The sequence below is a fragment of the Gorilla gorilla genome, chromosome 3 (genome assembly GCF_029281585.2).
Source record: "Gorilla gorilla gorilla isolate KB3781 chromosome 3, NHGRI_mGorGor1-v2.1_pri, whole genome shotgun sequence".
Taxonomy (NCBI): domain Eukaryota; kingdom Metazoa; phylum Chordata; class Mammalia; order Primates; family Hominidae; genus Gorilla; species Gorilla gorilla.
Genome location: NC_073227.2, coordinates 26,057,297 through 26,080,775, shown reverse-complemented (window position 1 = coordinate 26,080,775; position 23,479 = coordinate 26,057,297). Strand labels below are relative to the sequence as shown.

Sequence of the window (23,479 nt, the reverse complement as noted above, 5' to 3'; positions counted from 1 at the left end):
CACCTCTTATAAGATATGTCCAGGATTTCACACAAATAAAAATATATATAGTAGAGACATAGAAATCATCTTTAAAATATATTATTTTAATAATGTAGATGTTATCTCCTTTTGCATTTGGTAGATCTAATAAAAGCAGTAAGCAGTTTGACAGATAAATATAACCAAGTAACTAACTAAAAATTAAGTACCACACTATAAACTAGTAAATATTTACTCAATTGAGAAATCAACCACAACTATGAGACCATGTTTTAAAAAAAGTAAAGACTGTCTGTTAAATTGATAGATTGTAACATATCCTAGGATAATCCTAATCTCACATCACCCACCAAGTTGTTATGTCATTTGGAGCTCACTTTAAGACTGATGATTTGAAGAGTGGTAGAGCAACAATATTTTTTAAAATAAATCAGCAAACTTGTTGAGTAGTTTTTTGATATCAGACATTGAGCTCATTTCCACAGATATAAAGATGAGGATTCTTTTTCACAGGTAATCCATAACTAGCAAAAGAGAAAGAATCATATACAAGTTATTGTTAAGGTAATGCCAAATTCAAAATGCAAACCAGAATTACTTTAGCAAACAATTACATCCTTTACTCAGTTATACTGACCGGATGTTGGTGCCTCAGGGAGACTCAGGGACCCTACAAGCTTGTCCAACCCACAGCCTGTGGACCACATGCAGCCCAGGACTGCTTTGAGTGTGACCCAACACAAATTTGTAAACTTTCTTAAAACGCTATGAGATTTGTTTGTGTTTTTTTGTTGTTGTTTTTGTTTTTGTCTCTGTAGCTCACCAGCTATTGTTAGTGTTAGTGTATTTTATGTGTGGCCCAAGACAGTTCTTCCAGTGTGGCCGAGGGAAGCCAAAATATTAGACACCTCTGCTAAAACCTAGTAAAAATAATATAGGAACACTATAGTTGCCAGTGTAGCCATTTCCAGCTCTTCTTATTGATAAGTACTGGACAATGAGGGATATTGAGGAGTATGGAAGTACTTATTGATTACTTGCTTAACATGAAAGAAATTTTACATTTGGAAATTTAAAGATATTTTATTATATAGTTGCATCATTATATATTTTAGGGGTGTTTTTGGGGGGGTTGGGGAAGTATTGGCTTTATTTTTATTACTCTTTTTAAAACTTGTTTAAAAGCTAAAATAGGTAGTATCAGGTCTTATATTAAAATAATAAAAGCAGTAAATTCTTGATTTTTAATAAGTTAATGATTTTATGACCCCCAAGATTCAGTTATTCAACTATATAACTTTAAAACCTATTTCAGAAAGTAGTGTTTAAAATTTCAAATATCTAACATGCAATGATTAAAATTTTAAAGGTTGGCCAAAGTAGATTCTCCATTATAAACGATGAATCAAAACTTTAAAAAGTGACCTGTTTCTTGTTCTTGGGATAACTAAAAATATCAAATGCCATGTCAGGAAAAAGAGAGGCAAAAAAAACCTGATAGTGGTTTTTTTTATTATAATTCATCTGAAAATATACACACATAATTCTTAAAGACTGTCGTGAATGGAGAATAAAATGTAAAGCTTCATTTTTAATTCTTTATATCATCCTCATATCATGCTGTTACAGTTAACCAGAAGTAAATGCATTAATTCATTTTACAACAGAACCGTATTTTGTCCTTTTAGCTTCTTAATCATTGTATCTTCCTAAGAAATAAATATCAAGCTTATTTTAATGTGATTATTTACCCCCACTAAATATGAAATCATCCTAGAAAAAATAAGATGGAAGATGCCTAGTGACTACTTTTTCAAATTAATTTCAAAATCCTTTTGGGCAGTTTTAAAATTTTTAGTATCATTTGAAGAGCTGTTTTTGATCTTTCTCATTTTTAAAATTACTAGTACTATTTCCTGTTCTGCTTAAAGTTTTATCTATCTTTCACTGATAACTTTCCTTCTTTATTTTTTAACATTCTTTTTTTTTAGTCAATCAACAAGGACATTATTTTTATAAAGTTGTATTTATAGAAATATTTGTTAATATTTATCTGATTTTTAAAGTATTATTTTTTTCTCATTATTCTTGGTATCTCATACTTCTTTTTGCCTCTTTGGAAATGATGCTAAAACTCATTATTAGTTTTATATGTGTTTTTCTTCTTCGTAGAATACATTACTGACTGGAGACTTCAGAGACTTAACAACCAGACTTTTCTAGAAAAATTTCTAACGCAGTGTATATGAGATTTTGAAATATTTCTGTTGATGAAAAGTTTTGCTTCTATCACAAATATCTTGTTTTGTACATTTTGAGATGAACTGTCCAGATATAATTTATGAGTTTTTAAATTTATACTTCACCACATTTGTACTGCTGTATATATCGAGTGTGCACATGGAAAGGAGGCAGAAAAATGCAATCCCATTCTATTCTTACTTCAACAAGTATTTAATGAATGTCTACAATATGCTCTTAGGCACTGTGGAAGGTTCAAATAGTTCCTTTCCATCTAAGGGAGAAAACAAGACCTACATCATTTATTCAGTAAATAGAATGTATTTCATTTTTTAAGTGGGATATTATATGCCTTAAGGGGATAGAATGGTTAAAGTCATGGTTGTTGCTCTTATGGTTGTTGCTCTTATATGTTCCTCCATGTCATGAAGGATAGAAAAATGGATAGCCAATTCCAGTAGAAGGATGATGACTGCTATGATCAGAGATCAGAGAGAGAGCGATGGATTGTAAGAGCACATTAAAGAGAAATTGAACTCAGATTTAGGGAATTAGGCAAGGTTTCCTACATTGTTGCATCTAAGCTGAGGCTTGAAGGAGGCCGATGTTGGGAGAGGAGTGTTTTCAGGCAGTTGCAAACAATGTGGAAAATTTGGATGACAAAAGAGAGCAAGCAGCCTGGGCAACATAGCGGTACCCCATCTCTGCAAAACAAACAAATAAAATTAGCCAAGTGTGGTAGCCCACACCTTGCTTGAACCTGGGAGGTCAAGGCTTCAGTGAGCCATGATTGTGCCACTGCGCTCCAACCTAGGTGTCTCAAAAATGTTTTTAAAAAAAGAGCAAGCATATGTGGAATATTGAGTAATTTATCAGAACTGAGGCATAAAATAGGAATCATGGATCAGGAGGGAGTGCGAAAATGGTAAAACAATGAAGCTACTGAGGGAAGCATAGCCCATATTGTGAGGTCAGCATCAAATAATGAAACAAAAAATGTTTTAAGCCCTAATAGTAGCAGTAATTGAAAAGAATAGATTTGAGATCTATAAAGTAAAATCAATGTCTTAAAGATTAGAAGAAAAAAGGGAGAACATCCAGGTTTTTGCCTTGAACATCTGGGTAGAGGATAGTAAGATCTACTAAGATAGAATGCTCTTTAGATGTGAGAAATTTGAGGTGTTTAGTGGGATATCCAAGAAAGGATGTTAGGAAGCGGTTATGGATATGCTTCCTAAACATATGGATCTGTTTCCCAAGAAAAAGGCCTGAGCTGAAATAAGGATTTGTGAATCAACAAATAACTGAAACCATGAGAGTGGAAGAGATTACAATGAGATTACTCATTGTAAGATTGAAAGAGCCTAGGGAGTCAGAGCCTCAAAGATTTAGGAAAAAGGAAGGATGTATACAAAAGGAGACAGATGACAGTAGTTGAGAGGTAAGAGGAAAGCCTGGAGAATGTGGTAAATGGAAATGTGTTGTAAGAAGGGAGAAGGCAATGTAAACTGTTGATAAGAAGTCAACTAAGATGAGCCCTGAAATGGTTCCATTGAATATAGCAACAAGAGTTTATCTTAGTTGTTGGGAAAGAGTAGCTTTGGTGGACTAATAGAGCCACAAGTCATATTCAAGGCTAGATGAGTTAAATGAAGGAAGAGACAGAAAATTAGCACAGAAAACTATAATTGACCATGAATGGAGAGAATATACAAAGGTTAGCTAGATTAAGCTGGGGTTGAAGACAGGTTTAAAAGATATATATTTACGTGCTAATGGAAAAAAGCCAATAGGGAATAAACAATTGAAGATACAGAAATGAGATGGCAACCAATGGAAATGGAGTGAAGCCCCTGTGTAGATTATTGGGTATAGGATCTAGGACATGGTAAGAGAGATTGGTCTTAGCCAAAAGGGTCACTTTTCTCTAAAAAAAAAAAAAAGGGTAGTGGGAACAATATGTGGGAAGGCAAATCGGTAATTTGTGGGCAGAATCCTGAGATATTAGAGTCCATTTTCTATGAATCAAGAGATAATCAAGAGTAGTATGTGGGATTGGGTAATTGGGGAATATGGACAAGGTTTGAAATAGCTGTCTCAAGAAATATAGGATAGAACAACTGGTTTTATCTCAGCTGCCAGAATGTAAGCCTGGAGAAAGGTGGGCCCTTAGATTTAATAATAGTCAAGTTCACCACGTGGGGATGACAGGACAAAGAGATCGAGCCAAGAATATATCTGTTCTGTGAATAGTGAGAAGCTGTATGATCAAAGCAGAGTTCTAGAGAATCTTTTCTAATAGTAGCACAAATATAGATCCAGGGGGTGGAGGATGGGAAATGTGATGTGTGAAAGGTCAGTTGCAGGAGATGATTTTTGAGATGATAATGGCCTAAAAATGGAGTGCGACTGTTGGAAATAATATAGACCTTTTTAATGTCAGTATCTTTTGAGTTCCCAAAGTAGGTGTATATCTTTTCCTAATTGATAAACATCTCGATATAAATAAGCTGACTCTGGACACCTCTGAGTAAACTTTTAAGAATCAAATAACCTAATGTGGTCTTGAAGCTGCTGTAATAATAGTAGTCATCCTAAAACATTAAATTTTCCCATAAAAATTTTGAATTCAGTTGACACTTTGAATCGAATTCTGAGATGACTGAAAAAAAAAAGTTTGTCAGCTTCTTCTATTTTGCCATCTGTCGTCAAAAATAACTGAATTTACATTTTTCCCATTCAGAATTCTGGTTTTCACACAGGTTTGTAACTGATGGCTGATTTTTAACTAAGTAATATACTCCTTCAACTACCAGAAACCAAGACTAACCATATATACTCCTCTGATCTTGCTTATGAGCATTTTAACACATATTTTGAACACTGAACACAAGATAAAAGTAAATGATTACTGTAAGTAAAACTATTAAGATTTGATTCTGTTAAAGTATTCTAATGAAATTAGGAATTTTTTTACACCCAACCCCCCTGAGGAATTTTTAATAAAGATACATTCTGTTTATATTTGAGTTTTTCCCCTGTAATTTTCTTAGAAATTAAGAGAAGAGTTTAGGTTTTAAAGAGTCTCTAACTTTTGCCATAATATTTTGTGAAAATATAAAACAGCTAAACAATCTTTGTCTTGATATTTTTTCTTAGAATTTTTCTTGAATATTTTATATTCCATTGCTTTCTCAACTATTACTGAGTTTTCAGGATATTCTGTTTTACTAATTGCCCCATATCTTTCTCAGAAAATCATTCAGTTTATTTAACAAACATTGGATACTTTTTCTTTTGATGTATCAGGTGTTGTGTTAGATGTTCAAGTCACAAAGGAACTCAAGGAATTTATCTAGAAGATATTTCAAGTTTTTACTTTGGCAACATAATTAGTAAAAGAAACATAATTTGGCTGATTCCACATACTGGTGGTTGTAGAGAACAGAACTATTTTCAGACATAGATTTAATTCTCTAAATTGGGAAGTCTGGCCCATGGCCTATTTTGTAAATAAAGTTTTATTAGAACACTGCCATGTTCATTCACTCGTATATTGTCTATTGCTATTTTTGTGCTGCAGAAGCTGAATAGTTGCAACAGACACCATAAAGCCTACAGAGTCTAAAATATTTACTACCTGGCACTTTGCAGAAAAGTTTGCCGACTCTGTTGATATCACTACAATTTTGATATGGTGTGGCTTGAAAAAAATAAAAAATAAGTTGTTGGCTTTTAAAAAATATATTAAGGTCATCCTATCTTGTTCGTCCCCAACACCCCATCCACTTCTTCCTCAACACTCGCTCCCTCAACACAATACAATGTGTTTGACATGTTAGCTGTTCTGTTTTGTTTGATCTTTACGGGTCAATATCTGTCTTTATCCAGCAGAGTGGTGCTGGGGGAGCCACGAACACCAGTTGTATTCTGTTTTGTAAATCTTTATTCTCTCCCTGCAGCCTCCAGACCTGCTTTCTCTATCTGAGGTAAGTTCAAGGGTCACCCTTTTCTTCTTTAACCAGCTGCTACCACCTGCTAGAAGGAGATTGGTTTCAATGCCTCACACCGTGATAAATTCCTGCCTCAAGGTCTAAATGTTCTCTTTCTCCTTTTTTCTTCCTTCTCTATTTCTTAAGAATTCAAAATTCTTAGTTCAGCTCTCCTGACTACCATTTTTTCTTCTCGTTTTTCCTGGGCAGTAACAGTTTTCTTGTCATGGAGCTGAGCATTCTGTGATTATCGTAACGTTAAGCCTAGTGAATTCACCTATAGTTTAATTACAAACAAAAAAGGCAAGGGTAGGTGTCTGAATGATTTCATCTTGCCACTTTTTTTTTTCTTGTTTGTGTTTGTTTTATTTAAACCAGACCTTGGCTTCTTTTTCCTTCTCCCAGTTCCAGGCAACCTGGAAAATGCATTTATTTGCTGCTTTTTTTCTGTGTTATGCAAACATAGAAAGCTAGATTTTAAAAGCCTGTACCTATAAACTCTTTTTATTTATTCAAAAGTGTTTGTCTTCTGCGTGCTAGGCAGTATGTTAGACACATGCGAAATAGTGGGGGCAAAACCAGATACGGTTCCTACCCTCACGGTTCAAGTTTATTTGGAGAGGCAGACATTGAGTAAATACACAAATCTGCTACATTCTCAGTATGTGGTGCTATGGGAATTTAATTTTGGGAGGTTTTACCAAGTGAAGGAAGAGTTCCCTGAGCAAATGGCCATTAAGCTAAGCTGTGAAGGGTGAGGAGGAATTAACTAGGCCAAGTGGTGGAGAACCAGTAGGGTAGGAAGAAGGATTTGGATGTGGAAAAAATGCTGAGGTGTGGGATTCTTGGCAGGTTAGAGGTGTAAGTCATGGCCAGTGTGTCTAGTCAAGAAAGAAGGAGATGATGTCAGATGTAGGGAGGATTGAGAAGGAAGCAAAGGAACAGACTATACAAGTTCTTATGAGCCATGCCAAGAAGTTTGTCTACTTTCAGTGGCTCCCCATTGCACTTAGGGCGGAGATTTAAATTGGAAGTGGACAGGGAAGATATGACATAATCAGATTTTGCTTTCTAGAAGATCTCCCTGGTTGCATTGTGAAGAAGGAAGGGTGTAGGGCAAGACACCTAACCACACTTAGACCACTGTGGTTCACAAACTTTAGTGTGCATCAGAATCACCATCAAGTCTTGTTAAAATGATTGTTCGGATCCACCTACAGAGTTTGATTGAGTATGGGGTGGGGCCCAAGTGATACTTATGCTTATGCTTCTGGACCAGGAAGTACACTTTGAGAACCATTGGTAATAGAGTGTAAGTGTTATAGTGGTAGAAGGAAGATTATTTACTAATATGAACATAATGTTATAAGTTTCCCTTTAAACACTTCTTCAGCTATATCACAAATTTTGCTCTGCTGTGTTTTCATTTTAATTAAATTCAAAATATTTTCTAATTTCTCTTGTGATTGTTTCTTTAGCCCATGGATTATTTAGAGACATGTTGGCTGGGCGCAGTACTCACGCCTGTAATTCCAACACTTTGGGAGGCTGAGGCAGGAAGATTACTTGAGCCCAGGAATTCAAGGCCAGCCTGGGCAACATGGCAAGACCCTGCCTAGAGATGTGTTGTTTAGTTTCCAAATATTTAGGGATTTTTCAGATATATTTCTGGTACTGATTTCTAATTTAATTGTAATATACTGTTTGTGATTTCAGTCTTTTTGAATTTTTTTGTGATGTTTTATATGGCCGAGAATCTATGCAAATCTAAGTAAATGTTCTGTGTGTTCTTGAAAATAATGTATATTCTACTGCCGTTGAGTGAAATGTTCTATAAATGTCAGTTAAGCAAGATGGTTGCTAGTGCTGTTCAAGATTTTTCCATCTTGGTGAATTTCAGTCTACTTGTTCTATTTTTGAGAGGGGGATATCAAAATCCGTGACTATGATTGTGTATTTTCCTTTTTATCCTTTCAGATCTGTTAGGTTTTGCTTCACGTATTTTGAAGCTTTGTAAATAGTTGCATATGCATTTAGAATTGTTAGGTACTTTTTATTAATTGGCTTTTTTATCATTATGAAATTAACCTCCTCTTTAATCCTGGAAATGTTCCTTACTCTGAAATCTAATTTATCTGATAACTACTAGAGTTGTTCCAGCTTGCTTTTCACTGCTGTTATCATAGTGTATCTTTTCACAATACTTTTATTTTTAACCTATTTATGTCTTCATGTTTAAAGATGATCTCTTTTATTAAACAACACAGAATTGAGGCTTGCCTTTGTATCCAATGTGACAATCTCTGCCTTTTCAGTAGACCACTTACATTTAATGTCACCATTAACATGGTTGGGTTTAAATCAGCCATCTTTCTATTTGTCCCACCTACTATTTGTTCCACCGTTTTTTCTCTTTTCCAGCCTTCTTTTGGATCAATACAGTGTGTTTTATTATTTTTTTAATCTCCTGATTTGCTTTTTAAAAAGTGGTTGCTGGCCAGGTGAGGCGGCTCATGCCTGTTATCCCACCACTGTGGAAGGTCACTTGAGCCCTGGAGTTCAAGACCAGCCTGGGCAACATGGTGAAACTCTGTCTCTACAAAAATCAGCCAGGTGTAGTGGCACGTGCCTGTGGCCCCAGCTACTGGGGAGGCTGGGGCAGGAGGATCACTTGAGTCTGGGAGGTGGAGGTTGCAGTGAGCCAAGATCATTCCATAGTACTCCAGGCTGGGCAACAGAATGAGACACTGTTTTAAAAAAAAAAGTGGTTTCTGTAGGGTTTATAGTATACATCATTAACTTATCAGGGTTCTACCTTCAAATAATAATATAGTACTTCATGGGTAGCCAAAAATTTTTTTTATCTTTGTTTTCGTTTCAGGGGTACATATGCAGCATGGCACGGGGATTTGTTGTATAGATTATTTCATCACCCAGGTAATAAGCATACTACCCAATAGGTAGTTTTTCAATCCTCTCCCTCCTCCCACCCTCTGCCCTCAAGTAGGCCCTGCTTCCTGTTGTTCTCTTCTTTGGTCGATGTGTACTCAGTATTTAACTTCCACTTACAAGTGAGAATGCTTATAAACTTTTTGTTTTCCATTCCTGCATTAGTTTGCTTAGGATTATGGGCTCCAGCTCCATCCATGTTGCTGCAGAGGACATGATCGCATTGCTTTTTATGGCTGCATAGTATTCTGTTGTCTATATGTACCACATTTTCTTTACCTATTCTACCGTTGATGGGATTTAGGTTGATTCCATGTCTTTGCTATTATGAATAATGCTGTGATAAATGTACATGTGCATGTGTCTTTTCTGGTAGAATGATTTATATTTCTTTGAGTATATACCCAGTAATGGGATTGCTGGATCAAATGGTAGTTCTATTTTTAGCTCTTTGATAAATCACCACATTGCTTTCCAAAATGGCTGAACTAATTTACATTCCCACCAGCAGTGTATAAGCATTCCCTTTTCTCCACAACCTTGCCAGCATCTGTTATTTTTTTTGGCTTTTTAATAATAGCCATTCTGACTAATAAGAAATTGTATCTCATTGTGGTTTTGATTTGCATTTCTCTAATGATTAGTGATATTGAGCATTTTTTCATATGCTGCATGAATGTCTTCTTTTGAAAAGTGTCTGTTCATGTCCTTTGCTCACATATTTTGTTTTTTTGAGACAGAGTCTCACTCTGTTGCCCAGGCTGGAGTGCAGTGGCACAATCTCAGCTCACTGCAACCTCCACCTCCCATGTTCAAGTGATTCTCCTGCCTCAGTCTCCCAAGTAGCTGGGATTACAGGCACCCACAACCACGCTTGGCTAATTATTGTATCTTTAGTAGAGATGGGTTTTCACCATGTTGACCAGGCTGGTTTCGAACTCCTGACCTCAGGTGATCCACCCACCTCAGCCTCCCAAAGTGCTGGGATTACAGGTGTGAGCCACCATGCCCGACCCCTTTGCCCACTTTTTAATGTGGTTGGTTTTTGCTTATTAATTGTTATAAGTTCATCTTATAAACTCTGGATATTAGACCTTTGCCAGATGCATGGTTGGCAAATATTCTCCCATTCTGACAGTTGTCTGTTTACTCTATTGATAATTTAGTTTAATTAGGTCCTATGTATCAATTTTTGGTTTTGTTGCAATTGCTTTTGGCATCTTCATCATGACATCTTTGCCAGGGCCTGTGTCTAGAATGGTATTTCGTTGGTTATCCTCCAGGGTTTTTATAGTTTGAGGTTTTACATTGAAGTCCTTAATCCATCTTGAGTTGATTTTTGTATATGGTGTAAGGAAGGAGTGCAGTTTCAATCTTCTGTATATGGCTAGCTGGTTATCCCAGCACCATATACTGAATAGGGACTTCTTTTTCTATTGCTTGTTTTTGTCAGCTTTGTCAAGGATCAGATGGTTGTAGATGGGCAGCTTTATTTCTCAGCCTTCTTTTCTGTTCCACTGGTCTATGTGTCTGCTTTTGTACTAGTACCATGCTGTTTTGGTTACTGTAGCTGATATGGTTTGGCTTTGTCCCCACTCAAATTTCATCTTGAATTCCCACGTGTTGTGGGAGGGACCTGGTGGGAGGTAACTGAATCATGGGGGCAGGTCTTTCACATGCTCTTCTTGTGATAGTGAGTAAGTCTTACAAAATCTGATGGTTACTATAAGGGGAAGTTTTCCTGCACAAGCTCTCTTCTCTTGTCTGCCACTATGTGAGATGTGCCTTTCACCTTTTGCCATGATTGTGAGGCTTCCTCAGCCGTGTGAAACTGTGGGTTCTCCATTAAGCTTCTTTCCTTTGTAAATTGCCCAGTCTCAGGTATGTCTTTACCAGCAGCATGAAAATGGAATAATACAGTAAATTGGTACCAAGAGTGGGGTGCTGCTGAAAAGATACCCGAAAATCTGGAAGCAACCTTGGAACTGGGTAACAGGCAGAGGTTGGAACAGTTTGGAGCACTCAGAAGAAGACAGAAAAATGTGGGAAAGTCTGGAACTTCCTAGAGACTTGTTGAATGGCTTTGACCAAAAGCCTGATAGCAATAGGGATAATAAGGTCAAGGCTGAGGTAGTCTCAGGTGGAGATGAGGAACTTGTTGGAAACTGGAGCAAAGGTGACTCTTGTTATGTTTAGCAAAGAGACTGGCAACATTTTGCCCCTGCCCTAGAGATTTATGGAACTTTGAACTTGAGAAAGATGATTTAGGGTATATGGCGGAAGAAATTTCTAAGCAGCAAAGCATTCAAGAGGAAACTTGGGTGCTGTTAAAGGCATTCAGTTTTATAAAGGAAGCAGAGCATAAAAGTTCGGAAAATTTGCAGCCTGACAATTTGATAGAAAAGAAAGACCCATTTTCTGAGGAGAAATTCAAGCTGGCTACAGAAATTTGCATAACTAATGAGGAGCCACGTGTTAATCTCCAAGCCAACAGGGAAAATGTCTCAAAGGCATGGCACAGGTCTTCACAGCAGCCCCTCCCATCACAGGCCCAGAGGCCTAGGAGAAAGTGATTTCGTGAGCCAGGCCAGGGTCCCCATGCTGTGTGCAGTCTAGGGACTTGGTGCCCTGTGTCCCAGCCACTCCAGCTGTGACTAAAAGGGGCCGAGGTACGGCTCACTCAGGCTGTTGATTCAGAGGGTGGAAGCCCCAATGCCTTGGCGGCTTCCACATGCTGTTGAGCCTGCGGGTGCACAGAAGTCAAGAATTGAGGATTGGGAACCTCTGCCTAGATTTCAGAAGATGTGTGGAAACGCCTGGATGCCCAGGCAAAAGATTGCTGCAGGGGCAGGGCCCTCATGGAGAACCTCTGCTAGGGCAGTGCAGAAGGGAAATGTGGAGTCAGAGCCCCCACACAGAGTCCCTAGTGGGGGCACTGCCTAGCGGAACTGTGAGAAGAGGGCCATCGTCCTCCAGACCCCAGAATGGTAGATCCACCAAAAGCTTGCACCATACACCTGGAAAAGCCTCAGACACTCAAAGCCATCCCATGAAAGCAGCCAGGGTGGGGGGGCTATACCCTGCAAAGCTACAGGGGTGGAGCTGCCCAAGACCATGATAACCCACCTATTACATCAACGTGACCTGGATGTGAGACATGGAGTCAAAGGAGATCATTTTAGAGCTTTAAGATTTGACTGCCCTGCTGGATTTTGGAATTGCGTGGGGCCTTTAGCCCCTGTGTTTTGGCCAATGTCTCCAATTTGGAATGGCTGTATTTACTCAATGCCTCTATCCTCATTGTATCTAGGAAGTAACTAACTTGTTTTTGATTTTACAGGCTCATAGGCAGAAGTGACTTGCCTTGTCTCAGATGAGACTTTGGACTGTGGACTTTTGAATTAATGCTGAAATGAGTTAAGACTGTGGGAGACTGTTGGGAAGGCATGATTGGTTTTGAAATGTGAGGATATGAGATTTGGGAGGGACCAGGAGCAAAATGATATGGTTTAGCTGTGTCCCCATTCAAATCTTATCTTGAATTCCCATGTGTTGTGGGAGGGACCTGGTGGGAGGTAATTGAATCATGGGGGCAGGTCTTTCACATGCTCTTCTTGTGATAGTAAGTCTCACAAAATCTGATGGTTATTATAAGGGGAAGTTTTCCAGCGCAAGCTCTCTTGTCTGCCACCATGTGAGACATGCCTTTCACCTTTCACCATGATTGTGAGGCTTCCCCAGCCATGTGAAACTGTAGGTTCTCCATTAAGCCTCTTTCCTTTGTAAATTGCCCAGTCTCGGGTATGTCTCTATCAACAGTGTGAAAATGAACTAATACAGTAGCCTCGTAGTATAGTTCGAAGTCAGGTAATGTGATGCCTCCAGCTTTGTTCTTTTTATTTAGGATTGCCTTGGCTATTCACATTCTTTGTTGGTTCCATATGAATGTCATTGGCAGTCTGATAGGAATAGTATTGAATCTCTAAAATTCTTTTGGCAATATGGCCCAATATTGATTTTTCTTATCCCAATATTGATTTTTCTTACCCATAATCATGGAATGTTTTCCCATTTGTTTGTGTCATCTCTGATGTCTTTGAACAGTGTTTTGTAATTCTCCTTGTAGAGATCTTTCACCTCTCCGGTTAGCCGTACCTAAGAATGAAGAATAAATTCCTACAAATTTTATTCTTCTGTGGCTATTGTGAATGGGATTGCTTTCTTGATTTGGTTCTCAGCTTGGACTGTTGTTGGTGTATAGAAATGCTACAGATTTTTGTACATTGATTTTGTATCCTGAAACTTTACTGCAGTTGTTACAACCATACATTTGCATTTCTTCTCCAAGTCTTTGTGCTTTTACTTCTGTAAATGTTATAAACCTCATAGTACATTGTTCCTATTTTTTCTTTACACAGTTATCATTCAGAGATTTTAAAAATAGGAAAATAAGTATTTCCCCCATGAATTTATCATTTCTAGTGCTCCTCATTCTTGTGGACAGATCCAGATTTCTATCCGATATCTTTCCTTCCACCTGAATGAACTCCTTTAGCATTTCTTGTAGTGCACGTCTGCTGTTGATTAATTCACTCTGCCTTTGTATGTCTATAAAAGTCTGTATATCACATTTTTTAAAATATATTTTTCCTGAATATGGATATCAGATTTGACCATATTTTTCTCTTAGTACTGATGCTCCTCAACTTATGATGGGGCTGCTTCCCAATAAACCCTTGTAAGTTGAAAATACTGTAAGTCAAAAGTTCATTTAATACACTTAACCTATCTAACATTGTAGCCTAGCCTCACCTACCCTAAATGTTCTCAGAACATTTACATTACCCTGCAGCTAGGCAAAACCATTAAACACAAAGCCTATTTTACAATAAAATGTTGACTATCTCATGTAACTTACGGAATACTGACATTGAAAAACAAAATGGTTGTATGGGTACTCAAAGCATGGTTTCTGCTAAATGCCTATCACTTTCACACCACTGTAAAGTTGAAAAACTCTAAGTTAAATCATCCTAAGCCAGAGACTGTACTTTACAGATATTGTTCTACTTGCTTCTTGCTTGTATTGTTTCAGAAGATGGGTATGGCATTCTTATATTTGCTCCTCTGTATGTTCTTTTTTCCACCAGATGCTTTTAAGATGTTCTCTTTATCACTGGTTATCAACAGTTTGATTATGAAAGGGCTTGGCATGGTTGCCTTTATGTTTTCTCTGCTTGGAGTTTGTTGAACTTTTTGAATATGTCAGTTTATATTTTTAATCACATTTAGACATTTTTTAGCCATTATTATTATTATTTTTTTTTTTTTTTTGAGATGGAGTTTCGCTCTTGTTGCCTAGGCTGGAGGGCAATGGCGTGATCTTGGCTCACCGCAACCTCCGCCTCCCTGGTTCAAGCAATTCTCCTGCCTCAGCCTCCCAAGTAGCTGGGATTACAGGCATGCCCCACCATGCCTGGCTAATTTTGTATTTTTTTTTTTTTAGTAAAGACAGGGTTTCTCCACGTTAGGCTGGTCTCGAACTCCTGACCTCAGGTGATCCACCTGCCTCGGCCTCTCAAAGAGCTGGGATTACAGACGTAAGCCACTGCGCCTCGCCAATTTCTTTAAATGTATTTCTGTCCCTCTCCACTCTCCTCTCCTTCTGGAATATAAATCACATGTATTTATCCCACAGGTCACTGATACGTGATTCACTTTTGTTTAGTTTTTTTTTTTCTCTCCTTAATTCTGCATATTACTATTCCTATGTTTTTAAGTTCACTAATCATTTCTTTGGCATTGTTTAATCTGCTATTAATACCATCTAGGATATTTTTTATTTCATAAATGGTATGTCAACTCTGGAAGTTCAAATTCAGTATTCTTTATATCTACCATATTTGTCCACGTCGTGCTCATGCTTTCCAACTTCTTGAACTTATGAAGTGTATTTAAAATATCTCCATTAACATCCTCATGTACCAATTTCACAATCTGTGTTATTTATTTATTTCTTTAATGATTTTTCCCCTCATTATGGATCATATATGTTTTTTGCATGCATGCATGCATGGTAATTTTCAGTGGGATGCCAGACATTGTGAATTTTATATTATTGTGAGCTGGAATTTTTGCAATGTTAAATGTTCTTGGGCTCTGTCCTGGGACACTGTTAACTTATTGAGAAATATCTTGATTCTTTCATGTCTTAAGCATTGTTGGGGAACACCCTTGAATCTCAGACAGTAGTTTACAACCAGGGATGATTTTGTCTCATAGAGGATATTTGGTCATATACAGAGACATTTTGTGCTCTTACATTTAGAAGGTGCTATTGGCATCTAGTGAATAAAGTCTAGGGATTCTACTAAAAATTCTACAATGTCTAGCACAGCCCCCCAAAACAAAGAATTATCTGGTCCCAAATGTAGGGATGCTACTGAAAATTCTGCAATGTCTAGCACAGCCCCCCAAAACAAAGAATTATCTGGTCCCAAATGTAGGGATGCTACTGAAAATTCTGCAATGTCTAGCACAGCCCCCCAAAACAATTATCTGGTCCCAAATGTTAGTGAAGCTGATGTTAAGAAGCCCTGCGGTAGGGCTAAGTTGACCTCACTATAGAGGCAATCCAGTACCCACCTGCGGACTTTACCAAATGCTCCATGTGTCAGAAGGTCAATTATATCCAGTTATATATAGCCTCCAGAAAATTATTACCTGGTTCTTTTCATTGATTCTTTTCACAGACTTGGGAAATACTTATCCACTGATCAGTATTTATCTTTAACCCAAGGAAAATCCTCTGCAGATCTCTCTGTCTCCTTCTCTCTCCTTTCTCCCCCCACCCCCATGTCTCTCTTATACTCTAACCCACAGATTCTAGTCACCTGGGACTTCGTGAACTCCAGTCACTGTCTCCCCAACTCAGGAATATTTCCAAGCTCTGTTGGGGTTCTCTCCGTATCATGCAGCCTGAAAACTCTCCAGGCAGTAAGCCACGTATCTGGTCCCTGCTACCCTGTTACTTCATCATGGCCAGAAGCAGAAGTCATATTTTTTCTTTCAGCAAATATTTGTCCAGTTTCTATGTGCCGAGTACTGCAGATAAAATGCTGAACAAGAACAACAAGGATCTCTATTCTCACCAGTCTGTATTTTAGTAAGAGAGAAAAACAAACATAGAAAACAAAGCAGTGATAAATTGTGTTAATGAAATTGGATGATAGAAAGGAGTTTCTAGGGGGAGCTACTTTAGGTTGAGTTGTCTGGGAAATCCTTTCTGAGTAAGTAATGTATAACCTATGAATGGAGTTGAGACATCTAGGATATCATTGATGACTGAAACTGTGAGTAGGGATGAGGACCCCCCAAAGAGACTGTGTAGAATAAAGGAGAAAAGAAAGACTAGGACTCATCCTTGAGAAATTCGAACTTTTATTATCCAAGTAAAGTAGGATGACTTGGGATGGAAGAGGCAAAAGGAAAGTGTGTTTTGTCTCAAAAGCCAAAAGAAATTAGTTTCATGAAAGAGGGTGCTTTAGTCTCCTTGGGCTACCACAACAAAATAACATAGACGGCATGGCTTAAACCACAGAAAATTATTTTCTCAAAGTTTTGGAGGCTGGAAAGTCCAAGATCAAGGTCCAGCAGGTTTGGTTTGCAAGCTGATAGATAGCTTGCAGATAGCCACCTTCTTGCTGTGTCCTCACATGGCAGAGAGGACCCTCTGGTACCCCTTCCTCCTCTTACAGGAACACCAGCGTCATCAGATGAGAGCTTCACTCTTATGACCTTAATTACCTCCTAAAGGTCCTATCCCCAAATACAGTCACCTTCAGGGTTAGAGCTTCGACATATGAATTTAGGAGAAACTCAAGTCCATAGCAGAAGAAATGGTCAGCAATATTGAATGCTGCCAAGGGGGCAAAAACTAAAATTCATTGGAATTATCAATGTGAGTGTCATTCATGGCTTTACTAAGTGCTATTTTAATGGAGTAAAAGCACTGGAAGCCATACTGGAATCGCTTAAGGAATGAGGAGCTAAGGAAATCGTGATAGCAAGTATAAGATAACTGCTTAAAGTAATCTAGTTATAAAACTGTTATCTTGAGGAAAACGAAAGATTGAGTAAAGTCTTATTTTTTAAAGAATGAGAGACCTTGTACTTTTTTAAGCATCATGGTGAGGATCCAATTGAGAAGAGGTGGTTTATTTATTGCCACAATAATGCTATATTACAAACTACCCCAAAATTTATTAGCTTAAATAAATGAGCAGTTTTTATTTCATTCATGAGTCTGTGGTTGGCAGATAGGCTAGGATGTTCTTCTGATCTTAGCTGGGCTCCCTCATATGTCCTGGTGTTAGCTGACTGTCAGGTGGGACATTTATCTCTGCTCCATGTGTCCCTCACACTAACTCAGCAGGTTTGCCCAAGCAATTTTTCTCAAGCTTCAGCTTCCATCATATTTGCTAAGATCCTGTTGGCCAGAGCAAATGACGTGGGTAAGGCAGAATGGGAAGACACTGCAAAATTATAGGGCAAAGAAAGTAAATTTAAGGATGAGTAGAGTTGGGACTATTAATGCAATCAATTTGATATTGATAGTATATCAAAAAAAGGATTATGATCATTGATAAGTTCTTGAGAAGGCAGATGGATGCAAACAGGGTTTCGGAACGTTATAAACTATGTCAGTTTTTGCAGTCTTTTACAGTCGGTTGGCAGTGTTTTAGATCAACAACTTGTTAATTGTTTTTAATTTCACATTACTAAAATTTCCTATTTTTATTCTTTTTATAAATCTAGCTGAATCATATTTATATATTTATTGGGTATATGAATACCTTATTATAGAAATTCAGGGAGTCTTTTTTTGTTCCTACATGGCCAAGGGTCATTTCTAAATTGCATAACAGTGCAGTGTTCATTAATTTCTGAAGACTGTTGGTTCTCTGCCCTTAATCCGACTATAATTTCCTTCATTTCCATTCTATTAAAAATTCAGGTGGCTCTCCCATTTCTCAGGAGAAAACTATTTTTTTTATTCTAAATGTTTTCTTGTGAATTCTTGACTGCCATAGTTTGCTCTAATGGTCATAATACTTACTAGTTATTAAGCACACACTATGCACCAGAGTGCCAATCTTTGTGTCACCTTTATATTCAAAACAAAGTTAATATAAATAATTTTCCTAAAATTGGCTGTATCAAATTGCAAATCTAAGATTATAACCCAAGACTGTTGGTCTTCAGAGTCTGGTTCTTAACCATCATGTTCTTCTATTCCAAATACTCACAGTAATCACAAGCAAGTAGAGAAAAAGTCTATAAAATCTTCTATTTAATCTACCAAAGCCTTTAAATTCATCAGTATCCTACCAAAGGAAAATTTTGAGAAAAACTAAGTTTTTTTTTTTTTTTTTTTTTTTAAAGCAATTGCAGTCTAAACTTACCTGTTTACCAACCAAAAGAAAGGATTTATTCAAATTTTAGACCTCATGGTCACCCTTACAAACTGTGTTTACCTGGCTAGATATTTTGATCTCCCTTAAGCCCAGGGACTCAAAATTAAATGATTGTATTATCTGTCTACACAAATTTAATCATTATATCTGATTATGAGAATTACAGGAATAACCTAATATGGTTCAGTGCAGAAACAAATCATACACATATTTGCCATATTTTATCCCCAGTGAAAACACGGATATCTTTGATTGTCTTATGTTTTGCTAATAGTAGTAACATTAACTCACATTTATTGTGTCCTTATTATGTGTCCAGTCAAAATGCCAGGCATTTTATGTGCATTCTATTCTCTATGCCAAGTGCTTTACATAAATTCTTTTAACAATCCCATTACCCATAAAAGGTAGTGACTTTCATTATCTTCACTGAAGCTTAGAAAGATTAAGAAATGTGCCTTTAGCTGGCCAGTGATTGGACTCAGGATCAGAACTCGAGCTCTACAAATCTTCCTTCTGCCCCAGCTTACCAACATCCTTATCCCTAAAGACCATTACCAAATATTTCTTCCCTTTGTCTCCCCGATCTGCTGGGATTAATCTTTCCCTTCTCTGTAATCCCTTAGTCCTTAGTTACTCCTTTATATATATTGCATGCTGCTGTTTTATTCTGGTAATTTATGAATACTTTCTCACTCTGCCTCCTTACCAAGCCGCAAAACCCTTAAAGATAGATACCATCACTTTTTTAAATACTCCTAATATGTTAAGTAAGTACTGCTTGAGGGTTAGAAGAAAGGATAAGTGACCTTCATGAAGGTTCTCTCATCTAGGTTCGTGCACTTAACAAACCTATTGTGATATTTGGATAGATTTGTGGAGACATCAATCTGCAGGACAGCTGAGCTGTAATAGCTAGTCAGTAAATTTTTACTCTAGTAATATTTAGAAGACACCATTCCAGAAGAAAGTAAGCTGTCATCCAGAATTTGGAGTTAAATAGATGAGTTCAGATTTGACGGTGTCAAGTACATTAACTATTCCAAGTCCAAATCCTGTACCAGAGCCCAGTTTATCTGTGATACAGCTGACTTCTCCCTTTGAAAAGATGAACTTGGTGTTCCCTGAAACTCTTGACCTAAAGAATACTCTGTTAGCTCTCAAAAACATGTCAGTCTATACCTTAACATTATTCTCCTCTTTCAGGAATTGAAGGATATGAGTAGCTGCTACTTATTTAGTTAATGCCATGAGGAAACTTCATGCATTAAATATTTAACTCTCCTGGATGGGGTTACAACTATAGCCTTAGGCATATCTTTCTGTTTGAAACCTATAAACCATACACTTGTCCACTAATCTCACATGTTAAGCATTCTGAAGAATAGAAAAATGGGTATTAACATGGAGAATCATGACAGAATTAGAATAATCCAAGAGTTAGTATGCACTACAAGGTGATAGATCATAGGCCCTGGAGACTTCCATTTACTAGTTATGTGGCTTGGGTAAGTCATTTTACTTCTGTGAGCTTCAGTGAATAGTTGTTAGGACTGAATGTTGTATTGTTAAAAAAAAAAAAAAATCAAGCTTTTAGCACGCTGCCTGGTACGTAGCTACTGTTCTGTAAGTGATATTTTCAGACCTGTCTTGGTTGCACCAAAATTTGTTTCCTGTAAGAGTCGGCTAGGTAACATTCAAGTTTATTGTCCCTATGACAGAAATGAACATTGCATATCTCCAGTAATGCAGGTTTAAATTATTAGAGCTAGATACAATTTTACTTTTGTAAAGATTAGACTTATCAATAATCATTAATTTAAATCACAAATAATTATTTGGATTTCTATGACTCCCAAAAGATTTCCATCTCTCACACTTTGCAAAGGCACATACTCTATAAACTTCCATTCAGATGGTGGAGATGGACTCTATCTTGGGGTCCATGGGATTACCAAAGTATTGAAAATAGGCTTAGATGCCTGCGTAACCATTTCAGGTTCCTCTTGCCCTTGTTCAACCCTCACCTGCATTAGTTTCCTAGTTTGATAGAGAAGAGGCCTTACTTATGATAAGCACTTCTCCTCCCACTTCTTTCTCTTTTCACCAAAACATGTGGCAAAACTAAGGCTTTGTATTTGTATAGAGCTCCATATGGTTTTTAAAGCATGCTAATTGGCTCTCATTAAATTGTCACAACAACTCTATAAGATAAGCAGCGAAAAGTGCCTTTTTTTTTTCTTATGAAGAAAATGAGGCAAGAGGTTAAGGTTATTTGTCCAGGGTCATTATTATTGTGATTATTGTCAGAAATTGAGCCCAGGTCTTTACATTTTTTCCCCCAACTCTACTCTCAAGAGTACCACTGTATACATACTATTGCTGAGCTTTCATTAGAATCCAGGATATAGATATATAAAGTCACTTTCTCAGATGACTTAACTGCTGCTGCTTTCAGCTTTCTAATCATTTTATGAAACAGAGAAGCCATATCATAAGAGTGATAAATCTGATGACATAGCATTTAGAATGGATTCCTGAGAAAATCACCATAAGCAGATATAAACTAATAAACTGGATAGGGTGGGAGGAGAGTGGGATCACAAATCACTATAGAACAAAGGATTAATTTTCATAACACAAGAAAAACATTATACTAATTGGCAAAGAACACATAAAAAGGGAACACAAATGGCTTCTAAAACATTAAAATATGCTTAACCTTATTCATAAGAGAAATGCAAATTAAAACAATGGTATGCCACTTTTTAACATCAGATTTTCAAAGATCTGTAAGTTTTATTATACATTATTGGTTAGAGTAAGAGGAATGAAAGACCTTTTCACACATTGTTGGTCAGACTGTAAAATGGTACAGTCTCCGAAGGGCACTTTGATAATATCAAAAATGTAAAAGCACCCTTTGACCCAGCTTTTCTACTCCACGTCAGCTCTATAGATATACTTGAACACATGCAAGAATATTCAATGCATCATTGCTATTTTATGCAATAGATTAAAACAGCCAAAAATTCTGTCAATTGAGGACTGATAAAATCAATTATGATTTATCCATAAAGTAGAATTCTATTTAGCTGTTAAAAGAATTGAGTATTCATTGTACAAATATGAAACAGTATCCAAAATACATATTTTAAAGCAAGATACAGAACAGTACATAGAATGGTAGAATTGTGTACAAGGAGAGAGTTGAAACACAGATACCTACATATTTCAATGTGAGGGGACTATCTGAAGAATAGACAATAAAATGGTAACAATAGTTGCCCCAGAAGAGGGGCTTGGAGCACCGATAGACTTCTTTCCATTATATGACATTTTTCACTGATTTTTTTTTTATTATACTTTAAGTTTTAGGGTACATGTGCACAACATGCAGGTTTGTTACATATGTATACATGTGCCATGCTGGTGTGCTGCACCCATTAACTTGTCATTTAGCATTAGGTATATCTCCTAAAGCTATCCCTCCCCCCTCCCCCCACCCCACAACAGTCCCCAGAGTGTGATGTTCCCCTTCCTGTGTCCATGTGTTCTCACTGTTCAATTCCCACCTATGAGTGAGAATATGCGGTGTTTGGTTTTTTGTTCTTGCGATAGTTTGCTGAGAATGATGATTTCCAATTTCATCCATGTCCCTACAAAGGACATGAACTTATCATTTTTTATGGCTGCATAGTATTCCATGGTGTATATGTGCCACATTTTCTTAATCCAGTCTATCATTGTTGGACATTTGGGTTGGTTCCAAGTCTTTGCTATTGTGAATAGTGCCGCAATAAACATACGTGTGCATGTGTCTTTATAGCAGCATGATTTATAATCCTTTGGGTATATACCCAGTAATGGTATTGCTGGGTCAAATGGTATTTCTAGTTCTAGATCCCTGAGGAATCGCCACACTGACTCCCACAATGGTTGAACTAGTTTACAGTCCCACCAACAGTGTAAAAGTGTTCCTATTTCTCCACATCCTCTCCAGCACCTGTTGTTTCCTGACTTTTTAATGATTGCCATTCTGACTGGTGTGAGATGGTATCTTATTCTGGTTTTGATTTGCATTTCTCTGATGGCCAGTGATGGTGAGCATTTTTTGATGTGTCTGTTGGCTGCATAAATGTCTTCTTTTGAGAAGTGTCTGTTCATGTACTTTGCCCACTTTTTGATGGGGTTGTTTTTTTCTTGTAAATTTGTTTGAGTTCATTGTAGATTCTGGATATTAGCCCTTTGTCAGATGAGTAGGTTGTGAAAATTTTCTCCCATTTTGTAGGTTGCCTGTTCACTCTGATGGTAGTTTCTTTTGCTGTGCAGAAGCTCTTTAGTTTAATTAGATCCCATTTGTCAATTTTGGCTTTTGTTGCCATTGCTTTTGGTGTTTTAGACATGAAGTCCTTGCCCATGCCTATGTCCTGAATGGTAATGCCTAGGTTTTCTTCTAGGGTTTTTATGGTTTTAGGTCTAACGTTTAAGTCTTTAATCCATCTTGAATTAATTTTTGTATAAGGTGTAAGGAAGGGATCCAGTTTCAGCTTTCTCCATATGGCTAGCCAGTTTTCCCAGCACCATTTATTAAATAGGGAATCCCTTCCCCATTGCTTGTTTTTGTCAGGTTTGTCAAAGATCAGATAGTTGTAGATATGCGGCGTTATTTCTGAGGGCTCTGTTCTGTTCCGTTGATCTATATCTCTGTTTTGGTACCAGTACCATGCTGTTTTGGTTACTGTAGCCTTGTAGTATAGTTTGAAGTCAGGTAACGTGATGCCTCCAGCTTTGTTCTTTTGGCTTAGGATTGACTTGGCGATGTGGGCTCTTTTTTGG

At 37.3% G+C, this 23,479-nt stretch overlaps 1 protein-coding gene across 4 annotated transcripts in view; it reads left to right on the top strand.

The window, feature by feature from the left end:
- The window catches only part of LCORL (ligand dependent nuclear receptor corepressor like), a 181,363-nt gene that overhangs the window by 149,319 nt on the left and 8,565 nt on the right, over window positions 1-23,479 (top strand). The window contains exon 6 of one of the 4 annotated variants that reach the window (XM_055385459.2): window positions 9,097-9,152. The exons of the other annotated variants lie outside the window; for them this stretch is intronic. Coding sequence (XP_055241434.1) covers window positions 9,097-9,152 — 56 coding nt within the window. The remainder of the gene's footprint in view (window positions 1-9,096; window positions 9,153-23,479) is intronic. 4 annotated transcript variants of the gene reach the window in all.